The sequence below is a fragment of the Ammospiza caudacuta genome, chromosome 23 (genome assembly GCF_027887145.1).
Source record: "Ammospiza caudacuta isolate bAmmCau1 chromosome 23, bAmmCau1.pri, whole genome shotgun sequence".
In the NCBI taxonomy this organism is placed as follows: Eukaryota; Metazoa; Chordata; class Aves; order Passeriformes; family Passerellidae; genus Ammospiza; species Ammospiza caudacuta.
In genome coordinates, this window is record NC_080615.1 from 1,656,853 (window position 1) to 1,676,339 (window position 19,487).

The following is a 19,487-nucleotide window of genomic DNA, read 5'->3' on the forward strand; positions in this document are numbered from 1 at the left end:
TTGGGCTGTGACCAAATACACCATTTATTTTTATCTTATAACTGGGGGCACAACAAACATTTAGCCACAGCTGGCAGCAGCATTAACTAAGATAGGTTTAATGTGCTAAACTTTCAGCAGCTCTTCCCCTGGTGTTGACTTGGAGATGCATTGCCTCTGAAAGTCTTTTGTCTTTTTTAAGAGGATGCTGCTGACCTGCTCTAAGCTGTTTCTCAGTTCATAAAAGAGGGTTGATTTTTACTGTTTATAACAGCAAGCTTTAGGTACACCAGATCAAGCAGAGATTTCTTTTTGGTTTATAGTATTTGCCTTGGAATGACTGCTCTGCCTTGAAGTGGCTCTTCAGATGGGTCTCAGCAGCATCCATCTCACAGTCTCTACCTACAACATGTCCAGGATGATGCTCTTCACTGATGAAGGGGATTAAAATAGTCATTAAGTTGCTGAATACACCAAATGTCCTGTTAAGTACAAAATAAAGATAGTGAACATGCTGGAATGATACAGTCTGTTGGAATGCATCAGGATGGGAACATCTTTAACTTGAGCCAGACTTGAAATGCTTGTATCGCAGAAAGATGAAACCAGGGCTTAGTTTGCATATGGAAACTCTTGGTCTAGTGCTGTCTGTAGAGACACTTTCTTGCTCTCATTTTTCTCTGCTGTGTTTAAGTGAATAGTTGGTTCTGTCTGCCCCACCTTGACTCCTGAGTGCCACTTAAAATGGTCTGCTTGGCACTATTGTTAGGATGCTTCCTGCAGTGAATTAACTATGGGAACAACCCAAAGCAGAGGACTGTTCTTATTTATTTCCACGTCTCTGGGTTAATATTCAGAGCCTTTAATTGACAGGTATAACTTTGAAAATACAGACAGCCTCTAACACAATTGTATGACTGTGACTGAATAGTTGATCTATTTGCCTTTGTTGTCCAGGCTGTAGAGTTGCCATGCAGCCTTGGCACCCACAAATCCATTTTGTGCTGGTTACCAAACCTGTTTTCCCCCTTTCAACAGGTACTGCAGTGACATACGAAAGTTCTCAGTGCAATATTCTCAGAATGTTCCCAGCCTCATAATGCAAATCCTTGTAGTACTGGTCCCACTGCTGTCCAGGCTGGCTGGGAATTGTGCAGGGAGAGGCAGCCTCCAGGATAATTAAAGCATGGAACTTATTTGGGCTCTCAATGATTTTTTGTTTTTGTAAGATATCCAAAGTAATTATATTAGAATGAGATATGCTTCTGGCTGTCTCGTGCTATTGCCTATCAGGCTATAATTTTAGTATAGCTTTCTTGTGTGCTGCTCTCTTATGATTTGAGATATCTGTGGGGCTAATCAACATCAGGGATTTGCCAGATTCATTTGCAGCTGAGATGTGTGCACAGTTGGGTTTCTGAATTTAAGAAACACCTTATTGGGCCATGTCTGAAGTCAACCAGCGAAACATAAAACCACCATTCCTCAGGGTTAGAACTGTGTGCAACTGCTGAAAGCACTACTGAAGTGACTCCGCCCATGGCTAGGAAAATGATGAGTGGCCAACTGCATCAATAGGCAGATCAATCTACCCTCCAACCACTGTGATCAGATTTGCATGTTAAGTCAACGTTTCCATAACTGTCCTTATCTGCTTGTGGGGTCAAGGAAAGCAAAACTTGTTTAGAAGGCTGACCATTTAGTTCTTTCTCATTCAAGCATGTCTTCCAAGAGCATCTGAGCAGGAGAAAGAAAAGCATCTCTAAGTAAAAGTCAATAGTCACTTCTTTCCTTGCCTAATAGCCTTTTCAAAGCAGGAAGATAAAGAATTGTTTGGAATGCATCTGTTCAAAATAACGTATCTTGACAGTTTTCTTTACAGTTCCTCCAGTTGGTCTTTATACAAAAAAAAAAAAAAAAAGCTGCTGTGATGGACAGCCCGGGAAAAGGGTTTAAAAAAACCAAATAAAAATACTAGTACATACAGAGACCTTGAAGAGGAATATCAGTTGAAGTAATGGAAATTCTCGCTGGATAGTGCCTCTTCAAGGCATAACAAGATGGTCTAAAACTGTCCTGCCTGCTCTTTTTCAGGGAGTGATTTCCCTTGCTGTTGCAGAACAGGCAGTTTTTGCTTCCACCTTTGGAGTAAAGCTTTCAGCACCTGATTGTTTTGTGCTTAGAAGCCCTCAGTGAAGTGTAAAATTACTTAAAACTCATCAAGAACCTGCCCATCAGGTGGGTGCAGCTGCAGCATGTGAATTCTTCCACTAATCGTCTGGTCAATTGCATTTTAACTAAGCCGACAGAAAAGAATAGTGTTCTCTTCCCTACCTTGAAATTTTTTCAAAAAATGAATAAAGAAACGTCAAGGAAATAATTATCAGTGTACAGAGAGTTCATGCTTCCCACTGAAACCTGGGAGAGATTATTAACAAGTTAAAATCTCATTTTATCGAAGATAAAAATCCCCTCTCCCATTTTATTTCCATGCAGTGCTATGCAATCTGATACAGCTCAATAGGGTGAAGAGGTATAAAATTCAGTGTAAGAAATTCAGGTGTTCAACATGCAAAGCCAGGTAAATATTCTGCAGTGATAGCCCTGAAATAATAGAGGTTCTAGGCTTGCTTCTGTGGAGCTAGTTTTACTTTCTGGATCAGCAAAATCAGTAATGGCCATTTCAGCCAGCTTGAGTCTGTTCTATAAATTACCACTTAATTTTCTAATAGCATTAGGCAGCTGTTGTAAGTAGAGCTCTGCTGCTTCCTGTGAAGGAGCTGGTTAATATGTCCATTAGAGCTTTTGTGCAAGGCTAGCTGTGGGGTGGTGCTGTGACTGTTTAACCCCGGCTGATGAATTAATGCTTTAGAAATAAAATGCTGCTAAATTACTAAGGATTGCTTTTAAAGAGTGGAAAAAATGGAAATACATTAAGCCATTGCTGAGGTCCTTTACTTTCTGTGACCCTGCTCCTGACAAATTTTGAGGGTACTTCAAAATGCTTTTTGTCATGTGACTTCTCACGTGTCGGACTGCTGAATCCAGGTGTCTGAGTTCTAGAGAATGGATGGAAGTCTACTTTTCATCCTCTGCTTTGGAAGAAGGTGAATTGGAAGATTTAAGCCTGAATTCTGCTGATAGTCACAGGATCTTTTGAGCACTGGTTGGCTGTGTGTGTAAGCTTAAAAATGAGCAAATAAAGCTTTTGCCCTCAGACTCTTGGAAGTAAGAAGTGTTGCTCTGAGCCTTCTTCCAGCACTCCATGCTTAGCCAGGGTGGTGCTTGCTATTCTTCATTCTACCCTTGCTTGAGGGCTTGCTCCCTCACCTTCAGTTTGCTGGCAGTAGTGGAAGGCAGCTGGCAGCCTTTCACCACTCTCATTGCTGGGATAAGAAATAGCTGCAGTGAGGAAAATGAAAGACTCTTTTGGTGACAGTTTGAGATGGTTTTGCTAAATTAATTCTCTTGCTTTTTTATTAAAAATATTTTTTAGTGGAGTGGTAGGAACTGTTCCTAATCAGCAGCTAACTGTAAACTAAACTTTCTTGGCACAATGTTCACATTGAAGTTTTCTTTAAGGAAAAAGATGTTGTTTATCAGACCTGAATAAACTTACTGAGCCAATATAGGAATCTCTTTAAACACTGATTTCTGCATACCTGGACATGAAAGGTTCTTAAAATATTTTGTTTTGTATGTGAGCAGTCATGTAAGCTGCTGCCTGAAAGATGCTCCATAACAACTCTGAATAAATAACAGGAGGAGGTGTATGGGAAAATGGTTTTGGTTTAAAATTCCAATTTCCAATATTTTTAAATAGATTTACTAAGAGCCAGAGTTGCTACCTGTTCTCAGTAACAGATACTTACTACTGACTGTTTTCATAGGCTTGAAATTTGTAGCAGTAGCCTGTGCTTTTGGGTGGACTTAAAGTTTAAAATATAAAAGTATTCTAAGTTTTTATTCTGGAAACAACAAGGGTATTCCATAATTTTTTGCTAACTCGTTAATTTTGTTCTGGATCAGCATAAGCTTGGCAGAGCTCAGGGAGCAGCAGCAAGGATAAAAGCAGTCCTATATTTTAGTGGTTTCCAGTTTTCAAAAGATGGTCATTAGCATGGTTTGGAAAGCCAAGACTTAAAAACTTCATGGTTTCCTCTGCAGGTTTGAAGTTTCATCTGAATTGTTTGGAGGACAGAATTACCAATTAATTGTGTTGAGTTCTGGGTTTTTTTAACAGAAGATTGTGAATTTCGAGGTGGAAAGCATTAGGCATGACCTGCAGAGCTCCAGCTTGGTCAGAGCACGGCCTGTGTGCTGTTGGGAAGTTGCATTGTAGCCTAATTGCAGGACTTGAAAATTCAAAGTATTTTATCATATTCAAAAACACATGCAGTCTGTGCACATAAATAATCAATCTGTGATGCTGAAAAACATCTGTTAGGGGGTGGATACTTGAACCAAACTCAGACTGCTGACCTGCAAACTGCATTCCTGCTTGTTATCCTTCTTTATCCTTATCTTTTTTTTTTTTTTTCCCTCAGGAATTTTTCCTTGCCACTTCAAATTCTCTGTTAAAATACACCCTTCAGTTTCCTGCTTGCCTTTTGGATCATTGTGTTTTAGATAGAAATGCAGCCTTTTTATCTGGAGTCAGCCGAGTGGTTAGACAAGTAGATGGAGTGAGAAGCCACAGGTTCATGCAGTGGCCCTTGTGCACAACTCCCAGTGAGCTTCACAAGGTCTGTAAAACAAATGTTTGTGCTGTTTTGAGGAAGGAATTTTGGTTTGTCCCCTCCTGGAATACTAAATCACTTTGAGTCAGTAGTAAGGGGTTTAATTTTCTCTGCCTGATGTTAACAAATTCTGTCTCCTTTCTGCCAGATTTGGCCACTAGGGAAGTTAGTGGAGAACTCGTGTGGGTGTGTGACTTGGATTAGTTTTAGTCCAGGAGTTACTTTTGCCTTGAACAAATTGCTTTGAAGTTATGAAAGATTTTCTGAATGTACTTTCCTGTGTATTATGGAATCTGTCTCCTGGTAACTACAGTGATTATATTCCCAAACTCTTGCGTAGCTCAAGTGCCTTAAGATGGCTCGAACTCTCCTATCAAACCATGGAGAAGTTACAGAATAGCATCTCTCAGTACTCCTCCACATTTGCTGCTCTCAGTGATGCCTTTGTGGTATCGGCAGTATGGTTCATATTAATAATCAGTTCAGAAATGAAAGACCTGAGAGTTAAACTTTTCAAACACTGTTAAGCCATAGCTGCTGTCCTTAGGCTTCAGTTTGGATCTCCATTCTGATAGTCCAGGAAGGCAAAACTGCCCTGTGGCCATTTCTTTGGTAGAATATTAGTGAATGTGAAAACATTAACTTGCACTCAAGTTTTTGCTTGCTGACTGACTAACAAACAAGACATCTTGGGTCTCTGTGCCTCAGATGCCCAAATAATTAATGTGAGAAAGCAGTTATTAGTCGGACCATACAAGACAGAGTGATGACACAGATTGGAGCTAGGAGACCGCATTAAACCGAGCTGAGCCTGCTGCTGGGTGACCTTAGGCAAGTCTCTTGACTTTGTGCCTCAGTTTAGCCCGGTGGTAAATAGGCCTGGCTCTCTGTGCTGGGATAGGACCTGCGGTGGTGCCATAAAAAGGGGACTTTGAAATAGTGCTGTGGCAGTGTTCTGCTGCGAGGGGAGGGAAGTGGCCGTGATGGTGTCTATCTGACACAGCTTGGAAATTGTCCCTGATGTCCTTGTGACACGTGGAAGATGACCTGCTGATTAAACCTATTTGGACCTACCTGTGAGCATTGTGAGGATTATCAGTGTTTGTGCTTTCCTGTTCTCTTGCCCTTATTTTTAAGGAGGCTTTGCGTTAAACTGTTCTAGTCCCAGCCACTATCCCCAAGCTGTACTTTTCAAGCTTGAGGCCCTGAAATTGATCTTTTTCAAAGGACACAGTTCTGGGTACAGCAACATTTGTTCAGGAAATGTTCCAGTGCAGTTGTTATGAACTTTGTCTCTCCAGGGATAGAAAAGAGGATGCCAAAGGCAACTGTGTTACACAAGCAACTTCAGGAAGCTGAGGAAGTGCTGAGTTGTGGCTTTCCTGCATTTGATCACCTCTTCCCCAGCCTAGCACTGCCTGCAGTGTGGCACTCCCTATTGAGTGCAGCAGTTCACAGTGCAAATGTCTCACATGCAAATTATGTGCTCTTTTACTCATATAGGCCCTTATGGAGCGTGATAAACCAGAGGGGGAAATAACCTCATACCTCCTAAGCACAAATTCCAAGGGCAAAATAGCTGCCTATGAGTCAAGGGTACTTAGAAATCTCCCCTTTTCCTTGTGGCAAGGCAGTAAGGAATGCTTCAGGCTGCAGTAGGTTTTTAATCCTACAGTTGCTGTTGGCACACATGGAAGTACGTGGATTATTGTCACTGAACTTCTGAGTGTTCAAGTTGGCCATAAACACAGGCATCTAAACATAAACTGCACCCCAGCTACCACTGCAGCTCCTGCCTTGGCTCCCAGTTCTCTGCTGGTGCAGACTCCTCCACCACAAGTGTCAATAAAGGACAAGCAGATGAGAACTCCACCCTTTCCAGCAAGTTAAAGCAAGCCAAAGACTGCTTTAGTGAGATTTCTGCCATTTAAATTCAAAAGCAAACCTAGGCTGGTATTATCAGCTCACACCAGATCTGCCTGCAGACAGTAATTCTTCCTGTCTTGGACCCCTGCCCATGTGCATTATTGTAATTATCAGCAATTTAAAAAAAATAAAGCAATAAAGCTAGGATGAGCTGCTAGTCTGTAGATTTACTGCTTGCTGTGTCAGGCATTCATTCCCCTTCCTGGGTTCAAGCCACCTATCTGCTGAATAAAAGCAGGAAGAGGAGCTAAGGAAAACAATGCATGAAACACCATTTGAAGCATGAATTGAGAGCTCTGCTTGCATTTACAAGTTATCAATCCAAAACCAGGGGAATTTTAAGTATTCTGTCCAGAAGTTCTTGTGTGTAAAGTTCTTCTGCCAACTTCTCTCACTTTTTAGTTGAAGTGTTGGTTTCCTGAATACTGACTTAGCATTAATTCCCAGGTGAGATTCATGGCAATGAATGTTAGATTTAAGGGCTCTGTTGCATGTTGTAATTCAGGAGGGCTGGGCTTTACAATGCCAGCCCAGCTGTTCTCCTTCCAGTAGCTTCAGTTTGTGACTGTGGCTCTTCTTAATTTCCATTTTCAAGGAGTGGCCTCTTCTTGGGGAAAGGAAAAGGCCTATGGACATCAGTTGGAGGCAACCCTCTTATGGGGGATGCAATTGAAGCAGTTTGAGTCCCTGCACAAACATTCGCACCAATTTTTCAGTCAGGCAAAATGTTAGAATCCTCACATATTCAAAAGCAGCCGCTGTGGAGGGTTTTGTTCACAGGAAGGCTGGTAAGGTAACAGGGCTCATTTTTGTGTCAAAGGAACTGTTAGAATTCCTCAGTAGTTTTGAAAGTGTTCAGTTTATATCCTCAATATCTATGAGTATTGCACCTACAAAGGGAGATTTGCAGAGTTGCTCAGATAGAGTAGGGAATGTAATTAAAAAAAAAAAGGCAACAGAAAGAGTTCTTTCTTCATTTTAATGTGGGCAGTGTGATTTATCTGAATAAGGACAGTGCTGAGCAGCGTGTTTGTGTTCCAGAGTCCCTCAGGTTGTGGTTCATGTGGACCATGATTTAGTAACCAGTGTTGCTTTTGAGGGCCTTAGCCTAATTAAAAATAAACAGCACAAGTAATCTTTCCAAGTGCTTTCCAAGTGCTGCCCTGCTTTTTTTTTTTTTTTTTTTTTTGGTCAGTGTAGCAACAGCTGGTTGTGGAATGCGTGTAACTCTCAGGAGCAGGAATTCTGCTCTGACCTGTAGAGAATCCTACAAAGGGCCCTGCCTTGTCAGTTAAGGCAGGGTATGCCCTCAGCAGCCAGTTCTCTGCCCACCAAGTCAATGCAATTCCCTATTGGAGCTTTCCTCAGCAGCTCAAATTCTAGCGGCTGGAGTTTCAGTCTTAGAACAGCTTAATCTTCTACGGTTTTATGCAGAGAGCTACTCTTGTGTTGCTGCAGAGGTAGCCTGATAGAAGGCATGTGTGGTGTGGGTTCTCCTCACAGACTCTCCATGCTTCTCAAGCTCCCATCCACTGTGGTTTTGTTGGAATAATGGTTCATTCTGGCTAATCTGATCAGATGGATGAGGCTCTGGTCATGTTTGACCTCACTGAAAATGCAGAGTTCAGTTAAATATGGTATTTTGCAGATACCTTTGTGCTGTTCAGGAAAGCTCTCCAGAAGTAATTTCTGTGAATTATAATTATCAGCTTCTCTTCACACGAGAAAAGTTCCAATCACCCTTCAATCCTCAAGTCCCCATCAGCATGCCAGAAGGTTTTCCAGGATAGTATTCCATAGGGAGCTCTATGGACAGCATATGAAATATGTTGTGATGATGTTTAACAGATCCTGGCAATAAAAGTCAAGGGACATGGATGTGGTTTTCATGTTTGTCTTTAAAAACCAGAACTGCAATGTCCTGCTTGTGTTTCAGGGATAGATGTAAAATTATCTTACTAAAGTCTCTAACCTTGTGTCCCTCCTTTGGGATGGGGGATACTTGCAGGAAGAGCACATATGACCCTTTTTAGCGCCTGGGGCCCAGGCCTCCAGGTGGGTAAGCTCACACATCCAACCGTTGTCACAAGCTGAAGAGGCCACTAGTAAATAAAAGCCAGGATACTCGGGCAGACACTTCCATCAGAGAAAAGGAAGATTTAGAGGCTTGAATTCCAGTGTTTCAGGGCCATAAATTGGGCACTGGCTGGCAGGGTGAGGAATTTAACTGACATTAACTGGCCAGAGATTTATGTGTTTATGGAATGAAGAACGTATTTGGTCTTGGAAAGCAAACTGGATTACAGAATTATGCCAAAAGGCAGAGCCCAGTTTCTCCTGAGACATCTTGTAAATGCAAGTTCCAGTGAGGAAGGTAATGGCTTATGGAACAGTCTTTTCCCAAGTAACATTTGTCTTGCTCTCGTGTTTCGTATATGTATTAACAGGATAATAGCTACTAAAATAATGCTCAGCAAGGACATATACAACTGGGTGAACTTTCTTCCATCATGTGTATGTTGTCCCTCCTGCTCTGTCAGGCTGCTTATTTAAGGGATTGAATAGCTGCTTCCCCGTACTAAAAGAAGCAGCTGCTTCCATTTATGGCTGGGAAATTCCCAGAGAAAAATGTGCTGTCAGTTTGTTCATCCCTTTGCAATGTGCAATGGGTGAATTCTCTGAAGTACTAAAGAGCTTAACTAAGGACATGGCTTTATCCCAAGCTCCATGCCTGTTTACATGTTTTGCAGCCTTCCTTTTGCAGAGTGATGCTTGAGTGTAGCCTGAGGGATCTGCATCGAGTTTTCATACACTGAAAGCAATTGTGGGAAACATCCGAAAGTTACTTGGTTCCAAAAGGTGATCTTTTTCCCTGTTTAAGTGTCAGTGTTAAAGGTGTGGCCTCTGTGAAGCTTGGAGGTGCTGTATTCTCTCATTACAGCTAAAATGAGATTAAAGTACTAAATTAAAAAACTTGTATGATTGAGGCCTGGAGTGGATTGCCAGTGGAGGAAAAATTGAAGCCCATTGCACAAAAATCTTGCCTTTCAAGTCCTGGGGTTAAAGAATCAACTCATGTATCTCAAACTTCATTAACTTGCCCAACATCACAATTCAGGAGAAGATTTCTGTCAGTTGATTAAAAGTGATGAAATCAAGCAAGTAATTAGTGTAGTTTGGTCAGCTGTGAATTGGGGCTTAGCATGTTCTGGTAGCTATGGCAACAGCACTCAACTGATATGCAAGCTATGTGAGCAATCCAAGAAGGAGGAATGATACCTTTGCAGGGAGCAAAAACAAACACTGCTTGGAATCAGTATGTAAATAGCGGGTGGTCATGATTTCAGGAGGTTGGTATGTGTTTGAACAGGAGTTTTGCTCATGCAAGAAGTGTGATGAGTGGATTACTTATGGACTGTTTCTGCCTCTCAATGGATCCTGCACCTCTCCTGCTCACAAAGTTCCTTTATTGCTGCAGACTTGTTAAGTTTGCTTTGAAGGAGTCAGATTTCAGGCATCAGCAGTGCCATCACAGCACATACATTTATTCTCTTTTGATGCCCTGTATTCTTACAAGGGCATCAAAATGCCCTTAATGCTTCCTGGGTTCTTGATCTTGCATTTCTTTTCAGTTTTTTCCAGGGGTGGAACTTGGATGTGCTTGCAATGTTGCCATCAAACAAAATTGTTTTGGGGATTGTTTCCTGCATGTTAGGTCCTGTGGTCTCTGGAGAATTATTGTTGGTACCAAAGTGTTGTTTGTTTGGAGAGAGATAAAAATGGCCTCTTAAAAAATTTTTGTGTGTTTAGGGAGTTCTGAAGGATCATTCTACATTTGTTTCTTTCTTCTGAAGAGAAATCAGGGAGGAGGGTGGTGCAAGACCTGTTGCAGATTCTGGTGTGTGCACTTGTAAGATGTTTATTAAAGACTTGTTTTCTGCAAGAACCGAGTTACTGCACCATATTCCCAACCCCAGTCTATCCCTCAGAGTTCCTCCTGTAGCTGGAGGTACAGGACTATGTGACTCTTTTTTCTTTAGGACAGAGAGTATGACAAACGTACCCATAGTAAACTTGAAAATATATGTGAATTTGGCAGGATTTGGATACTGGGACATAAATGCTGCTATCTCTTACATGTAGTTTGGTATTTTATTACTTTGTGGTCTGTGCTAAAACATGCTGTCATGAGCATCTGTTGGTTGGGAGGGTCAGAGTAAGTAGAAACCACTTGTATAAGACTGTTTCTCTTAAATGATGCTTGGGTGAATAGTACTTAAAAAGCAGGGGGTCATTTTTCTTCAGTTAATACTTGAATTTATGCTTTTGTGCCTCAGATAGGTTTTCTCCCCCAAGCACTAATGTTCTGTTCAGCACTAAACAAACCTTGACTTCCTGAGTGTTGAAATGCCTTATCTCTAGGCAGAGAGATAAGGGGAGGGGGAAAAAATATAATAGTTATAAAAAGAGTTATTCTTTTTCCTAATATTCTGTAACTAAGAGCTGCAAAAAGAAGTTGTCCAGTTGAATTCTACTCTTTACTCCTTTATTTCTTTTAAACATACTGCTATTGATATGAGTTGATGGAGGTCTGCAGGCTGTAGGGAGTGAACAGTGCCCACAGTAATTCATACATTTTTCTGTTCACAAAAAATTCAATATGAAGGCAGGAGTGGTAGCCTGGGGTTTGTGTTACCTGCCAGGAAAAGCAGCTTAAGACCAGCAGACTGTGTATTGCTGTTTCTATCTGGAGAAGTTGAAATGGATTCCATTCCCCTAAACACCTTAAAGAGCTTTGGAGTTCATCTGTTTTTTTTGCCTTATGCCTCTTTCTGTTTTACAACAGCTAGTAGTTTAAGGAGAGCATGTTCAGCTCCCAGCAGTCCACTTAGTCTTCTCAGAAAAAAAAAAGTCTGCAATTTAATTTACTCTTCTTTTCCTCTTTCAATCAGCCAGCAGGATTTCAGAGAAAGGTGTCTGACCTTGTTTTCATTATCAGTCTGCAGTTTGACCCAGATGTGGGCCTGGACTGTAAGGTTCCTGTCTGTTGGTGCAGTCTGGGAAGTGCACAGAATACACATGTTAAACAGCTCCCCATAAGAGTGCACTGAATGGGATACAAGGCTTTGGGAGGCTGGTTGTCACAGCTGTTTTTTTCTGATTCAGTAGAAATTATCTTTATTTTAATGTTTGAGCAAAAAATCAAAAAAACTGTGTCTCACTGCAAGAATTCTGCTATTTTTATTAGTGGTAGTAATACCTGTGTATTGTGCGTAACTTCACAGAGGTCCTTCTGCCAGAAGTTATTAGTATTAGTTATTTGGTAAGTTTTTCAGAATCTGTTTTAGTCCATGTGGGTGCAGTCTTTTAGGGGGAATTACTCTTGGTTTTGCTAAGTTGTTGTTTCAGTTATAACAAACAGGATTTGGGAAACAAACGCTTTGCTCGTGAAAACTTGTGATGGACTCGCCATGTCAAGGAATGTTGTTACAAAATAGTTTGCAAGACTCCACTGATATTCTGGAACAAGCAGGAACTGTCTGAGAAGATGCCAGAGGGTTTCTGGTTCTTTGAGTTGTTGATCAGATAATACAATCAAGGTGTTCTGTTTTGGTTTGTCTTCACAGGCCCTTGCAGCCAATGCTGGGACAGGGTTTGCAGTGGCAGAACCTCAAATTGCCATGTTCTGTGGGAAGCTAAATATGCATGTCAACATCCAGACTGGGAAATGGGAACCTGACACTTCTGGGACCAAGACCTGCTTTGGAAGAAAGGAGGAGATTCTGCAATACTGCCAGGAGGTGAGACTTTCTGTGTGATCCTGAATCTTCACTGCTGTGAAGGAATTGGATTCCAATTTAGCTGCTCAGTAGCAAATTAACCCTGTAGGAGATGCGCTTGCTTTTGCCTAGTCCAATTCTCTGCACTATCCTGCTGTGTTGTTGTCCAGGAAGAGCAGGGAGGACACTGCAGCGGGGTTTAGAAGCTGCCTCCCATCAGCTCCTACTGCTGCAGAAGGTCCTTGGTCTGTCAGTCAGAGGTATCTTCATATGTTTGCAGGGCTTTACCCCAGTGTTCTTGCCCTGAGCTGGTTAACCAGTATCTGCTCTCTGTTGCATAAAATGGAACCTGACACCTATTTTAGTTAGAATGCAGCGATGCTGTTTTAGTGATGTGCTCAGATCAGGCAGAATTTTAGAAAAATATTTTAATCAAATTTTGTCAGTATTTTTAAGCTCTTTAGACTTTATTGAAAAACATGTAATCATCTTCTAGTGTGTTAAAAATATACTGTAACATACTGGTCTTGTCCAGTGTCTTTAATTGCTCCTGTGAGGTGACAGGCGCGTAAAATACCACAAGGAATGTATTTTTATTAATGGGAAAGCAACATACTGTACCGTGTCTAGACTGGAAAACTTTTTAAACTGTTTTACAAGGCTGATATAACTGGGACTGCAGTTTTTTCATGTGGTAGAAGCCTATATATAAGTCAGTGTCTGGACTTGAGAACCAGGGTATAAGGATCAAATTAATACATCATAAATGGACCAGGCATGAGGAAACCTGAGGAGGTGGGTGCATATTTTGACAAGTGATGAGAGAGTCTGAAGATGGTACTAAACTCATTTTGTTGGTGATTGCTGTTCCGGGGGTATTGTACTGCTCCAGAAAGAATTAAACAGCTACATCTCCTCCAAAGCCAAATACCCAAATACTCCTCCTTCACTGCTGTGCCAATCCAGACCTCTCAGCTTAGTGCCAGTGAGGACTCTTCCCTGATGTGGCTTTCTCCTGCCTCAAGGCAATGGCATATCTATTTCTGAAGCCCTGTGTGACAGACAGCTGGAGCTTTTTTATGTCTCTAGCTGTCCTGAGCTTGATCCAGAGCAGAGTTGTGTGTCCATGTGCAAACTCCAACTTGTTCCTAAGTTGAAGTCGTTCTTGTGTAGAGAATCAGCCTTACTACTCTGGTAGGAGCTGCTCTGCACATTCTCTGTCCTTTCTGGAGAGAAACCTCTCTGTCTGTGCTGTTCCCCAGATGTACCCAGACCTTCAGATCACCAACGTGGTAGAAGCCAACCAGCCCGTCAGCATTGACAGCTGGTGCAAGCGTGGGAAGAAGCAGTGCAAGGACCACACTCACATCGTTGTGCCATACAAGTGCCTGGGTGAGTGTGCTTGTGGGTGTGCTGTGCCTTCCTGTGGGAGAAGCAAGGGGCTGCCTCCTGGATTCTTACAGAGAGAGCAGCTCAGTTTGTTAGACTTGTGGAAATGACAACCTGATACAAGACAACTTTCACTGTTTTTCTTTCTGACATGTTTTTCTTCCCACGAGATGGAACTCTGCCTTTCTGGAGCAGATCGACAGCTTGGTAACAGCTGTGGTAGAATAATGGTGCCTGGCATGAGAAACAAATCCCCATTCTCTCTGCAAATGCCATAAAAACCTGAAGACTATTGTATCTGAGTACCACAAAAACACTGGGATTTAATACTTTGATCCTATTTTTGTGAAGCTTTAATATTTTGTTGCCTTGGAGACTTAAATGCTCTGTGTGCTCAGGCTTCCTGCTTGGCCTTGGCAAGAGATCTCTATTTTATTTCAATGGCTATATTTAAACTTTGCTGTTTCAAAGAGGCTCTTTTTCTTACAGCTGTATCTCCTTTCCCCATTTTGAACTGTGAAAGAATATGAGATAAACTGTGATGGATTTCATGGTACTTTCCAGAATGTCCCCATCCCCTGGAATCAGGCAGCATGTTTTAACTGGTTAACTTGTGACTTTTGACCTGTGGGTTGTGGGTGTCACTGCGCTGCCCCACTGCACTGCATGTTCTTAGGAGTGAGCTTAGTCTCAGCTGGCTTTCTTTTCAGTTATCCACTGGAAAAGACTTATAAGAGGTCTTGGGAGAGACCTCCTACTGAATGCTCCCAACTGATTGCTGGGAGCATTGAGTAGGAACCAGTTTTCATCATTTGTGTCCGTATCTCAGGTTGCCATGTGATTTGACAAAGGATAATGCCAGCAAGGCAGCAGAACCATGTGTGTGCTTTGTCCTTTATGTAATGCCTTCCATGAGACAATCATAAAGCACTTCATTAAACACAGAATTTATTGTGGACACATCCTGGGAGAAAGGTGCTTGTCTTTATAGATGTGGAAATTCAGGTTTGGGAAACGACCAAGCCAAACTGGATCATAAGGATCTCCTTATGATCATCTCTTGATCATAAGATGAACTTCTGATGGAAATAAGGATGGAAGCAAGATCCCTGGATTTATAAGGAGTCATCTCTTTTAGAAATAGTCGTTCCCCTAGGCTATTCTCCAGCTAAAAAATAAGCTGATTTTACTGACACTGCCCTAAAATTTGATTAGCATTAAACTATTCAGGTTTTTCATTAGTATATTTCACAGTGTTCATGATTTGCAGGCCCCAGCCTGTGAGGCAGTCTTGGTTTTCAGATCTGAGTTGCAAGTCTGGAGGCCATATGTCTATAAAACCTCTATCTTCAGCACTCCACAAATTGCTTCTTCTAAATGGATTATGCATTTCTCTGGGATTATAGTCAAACTGGGGGATTTTGTTCCCTTTCTTAGTTGTGTTTTCCTTGATGCATTAATATACAGGGGACCTTGAGGTAGGATCCTGTCACCATACCCTGTTTAATCTTCCCTGCCCCTACCCCAACAAGGAAAACTCCTTTGTATTTGAAAAGTGAAGAGAAGAACCCAGAACCAGAGTCCCTTGGTTTTAAAGTTTGCTCAGTTTTACTTTTCTTACCAGAAGCATTTAAACTTTTCCTGATAGAGTAAGATGAAAGACTATTAACTAAAAAAAGTCTAACTGGCCTGTTTGAGGTGAGAAAATGGGGAAAATACAATATCTCTTTTAGTTTAAAATATAAGTAATCGCAAAGGGATGGTGAAGGTAATTTGATTTCACTGTCTTCCGTTATCAGGTAATCTAACTCTAAACTAACTTCTCTGTACTTTGTAGATGTATCCATGATCATTTAGTATCAACAGTAAGGATCTGCAAAAATATCGGTCATGCAAACAATATTTAAAATATATTTTGAAAAGATGGTGTGAAAGATTGGTTTGACAAAGAATTCTGCTTTCTGGAAAAGTCTTCTCCAAAAGTCTTTTCCTGTGAGCAAAAGTCTTTGACTTACAAGCTTTTCTCCAATTTTAACAAATGCTGCTGCTCCTAATACTACTGGTCACGTGTGCAGGGAATGCTGCTTTAAAACACTTGAGCTGAAGATCTTTTCCTGGTCTTCTCAGAGCATCTAGTTCTCTCCTTATTTTAAAGTTAATGAATGCAGCATTTGAATCTGCAAGAAGGAAGAACCTTGGCTTGGAGCAAATTTCATGTTTGGATTCCAGTGGCAGTGTTTGCTGGGACTTCTTGGGTAAGAACTGGACATGATCCTCAATTGCTTCTGATCCGTAATTCATGTGTGTTGGTACCAGGCTGAATGATGATAGAAATTTAGGCTAAATAGCTTTTAAGTCCAAAAAATAGAGTCTGTACAGCAGACAGATTCTCTCCCATCTTCTCCAAAAGCAAAAGTCTGGGTTTGGCACAAGGATTGTACCAAAGCTTCCTCATGCTAGTGAGGTTGAGGTTATCTAGATACTGGAATGCAATGTATTTGCTGACTCTGGTTGTACTCTGATATTTAGGCTGTATAGTTTTTATTTTCCAGCTCTCTGTGTTTTGGTTAGGGCAGTGAATGTGCTGTGGTTGATCTTGAATTGAACCATCTGGAAAAAAAAATGAAAACCAAACAAGATTTGCTCAAATACTGAAAACATAGATAACGCTCTCAGCATATAAAAATTTCCAGGCTGTTACAGCAGCAGACAGCATGAAGGAACTTTGGTATGATGCAGCTCATTTGAAAATAGGTGATTTGGTAGTTTGAAACTTCTTAGTGCAGACACAGTCTTCTCAAAGATTTGAGTGAAATCTCTTTAGCCAATCCTTTCATGGAAGAACAACTATTGATTAAGTTGCACTGTAAACTCTGCATTCAGCTTTCGGGGTCAGCAGAATCACAGCATGCTCATCGTTTTACATTGGACTCTCAGAGGCTCTATTTTTCTTTAGATTCTCAGAAATAATTTTTATAGCTGGTCTGACTAGTCTCCTTTAAGAATATACCAAACCCCCAAGGCACAACGTTTCCTTAAATACATTAAACCACAATACATTGTGGTTTAATGTATTTAAGGAAAAATCCATGACCTATGGAAGTGATTCCCTGTAAAGACCTTGGCAGCTTCCTTCAGACCTGATGGAACCAATCAGCTGGCTGGTTTTGAATATTGACACCCTGTCAAACCAATTAAGAGAGATGAAGGTGCCTCTGTGAAATCACATTTAAAAATGAACAAACCCTGGGAAAAACTCTTTTTTCTGGCTTTTGAAGAGGTAACTGGACCTGCACCAGGCTGGGTGGGACTGGGCTGGGCCCTGCTCTGCTGCAGTGCTGGCCGGGCTTGCTGTGCTGCGCAGCCTGGCTGGCTCAGCCGGGGGCTCGGCTCACGTTCTGCCATGCTGAGTTCAGCCGTGGCTGATGGGCCAGGCCGGCTCCCTGTGGCTCCGGTTGAGGGCTGCCGAGCCGTTCCGCTGGCACCGTGGAAAATCTCATGGCTGAGAGCAGAGGCGGCCCTGCAGCCCCGGGGCTGGGATTGACCATGTGGGGGCCAGGAACCGGGTGTGCAGCCAGAGCGGCCCTGCCCCACAGAGATCACGTGGCCGTCCGCAGGCCTGGATGAGTTATTAACTCTTCTCAGTGCACAGGTGAAACTTGCAGACCTCAGTCCTCTCTTGAGTGAGAGAAAAGGAAAGGGTGAGGACACGTAAAGGAAACAACATGGAGACACCAAGGTCAGTGAAGAAAGAGTCAAATCCCAGATGGGAGGAGAATGAGGAGATGCCTTAGTCTTGGGCTAAAATCCTCTTGTAAGGCTATGGTGAAGATATAATTGATACACCAGAGTTTTGGTTTTTTCCCCTGTAACTCGTGGAATGCACTGGGGCGATCTGGGTAGCATTCTAACCATGACTGTGAGCAGAGGCACCTGTGTTGAAGCAAGCAGATGTTGAAGTAGCTGTGATCCAATGAGAAGCTTGAAGAGAGAGAAATGAGAGAGGTGAAAACCCTTGCCCCAGGGATGGAAGAAGAAAACCTCTGTTCCCAGGGATAAAAGAAGAGAACTTTTGTTTCTGTACTAGAACAGCTCGTCCCTAAAATTGCACCCTAACAAGCTGAAGTGGCCCATGGTGGTGGTTGTGGGAAAACTACCAAAATGTGGTAGGGACTTTGCGATTGCAGATTTCTGGGAAGGGGCTAATCGTGAAAATTAAAACCAGAAGAAAACTGTTTCTTGTGGAAAAGTCTCCATGGCATGGCAGGAGAGACTCCTCTCCCTAAGTAGACTAAAGAAAGATTATTTTAAAAGTGGTAAACTGACTGAAAATACCAAATTTATCTCTTTATGTTGTCAGTGGGGAAAAGAAAAGTTGTGAGGGCAGAGAAGTGTTCTGAAGGTTTATTTTGATTTTTTAATTATTTTTTCTTTTAATTCTGTTAATAAAGTTTCTTTGAAAGTTCTGAGCCTGCTTTGCTCTCCTTGTAATCCCTATTTTCAAAGCAGAAAATGAGTAATTCTGGTGGGTGTGCTGGCATTTGACCTGCACTAGACCCCATTAAAAGGTGCATTGGCCAAGAAACTCGGCTTGGCAAACAAAAATGGCTACACTTCAACTGGTATTTCTGCCTGGTTCAACTGGAACTGCTGACACATACACGGAGTGCCCTTTCGGGGAGTTCTGGGAGGCTTTATTTGCTGACACGTGTGAACTGTGACCATTGTGTTTTCCAGTGGGTGAGTTTGTAAGTGATGTCCTGTTGGTGCCTGAGAAGTGCCGGTTCTTCCACAAGGAGCGCATGGATGTGTGTGAAAGCCACCAGCACTGGCACACTGTGGCAAAGGAGGTAATGGAGCCACTGGGACAGGAGTGTTTATTCTGGGTCTGTCCACTCGGATGTTTGTAGTGTTGGAGCATAGCAGTGTTTCTCTCTGTATTGCTGTTCCGTGTTCTAGTCAATGAACTAAGGCTGACAGCAAGGAAATGAAAATTTAAAAGTACTCAAGTGACATAAAAAATCTGTCTAGCAATTGAGTTATTCTTCATTAAAAACTCTCCTAAATAGCTTATCCATATCACAGAGGTAGGAGTTGAAATCAGCTCTCTGCAATACTGCTTTAACCAATGGTTCATCCCTTTTTATTTTTGTTTTTTTTTTTTTTTTTTCTCCCAGGGAGTTACAGTGAGCGTAGGATAGTTCATATTTTTCTTGGACATTTTGCTTTAATGTACGTTCTGCTGCTGGGGATTTGGTTGGGAGGGCTTGCCTGGGAGAAATCTGAGTTTTGTTGGACTGATGAGTAGAGGTTTTACATAAGGGATGGATTATATTCTCAGAATAAATCTAGCCCATGGTTTGGCGCGGGGGGGGGGGGTGGTGTGTGTGTTTTTTCTGTCTGGCTAGCTGAACTGTTGTAAAAGCTCTGCACTCCCATTTGAAGCTGGGGTAATAAAAACAAGATCATGACAGTATGTGCTTGTTTTCCATTTTGTAGAAGCAACAATTGTAGAAACAGCAATACAATGACCAGTTAAGAATACTCCACTTAAAATTCCTTGTTATTTAAAATCATGTGAGCAAAAATCTGTCTAAATAAAGCTATACTAGAGGAAATGTCTTTTAACTGAGGGTAAACTTGTTAATGTCTAGAAAATTGAAAAATCATTTAC

At 41.8% G+C, this 19,487-nt stretch overlaps 1 protein-coding gene across 3 annotated transcripts in view; it reads left to right on the forward strand.

Annotated features, from left to right (window-relative positions):
* APLP2 (amyloid beta precursor like protein 2) overlaps positions 1-19,487 on the forward strand; it is a 50,227-nt gene that overhangs the window by 9,527 nt on the left and 21,213 nt on the right. For all 3 annotated transcript variants that reach the window (XM_058819104.1, XM_058819105.1, XM_058819106.1), the window contains exons 2-4: positions 12,272-12,445; positions 13,687-13,816; positions 18,551-18,663. In XM_058819104.1, coding sequence (XP_058675087.1) covers positions 12,272-12,445; positions 13,687-13,816; positions 18,551-18,663 — 417 coding nt within the window. The remainder of the gene's footprint in view (positions 1-12,271; positions 12,446-13,686; positions 13,817-18,550; positions 18,664-19,487) is intronic.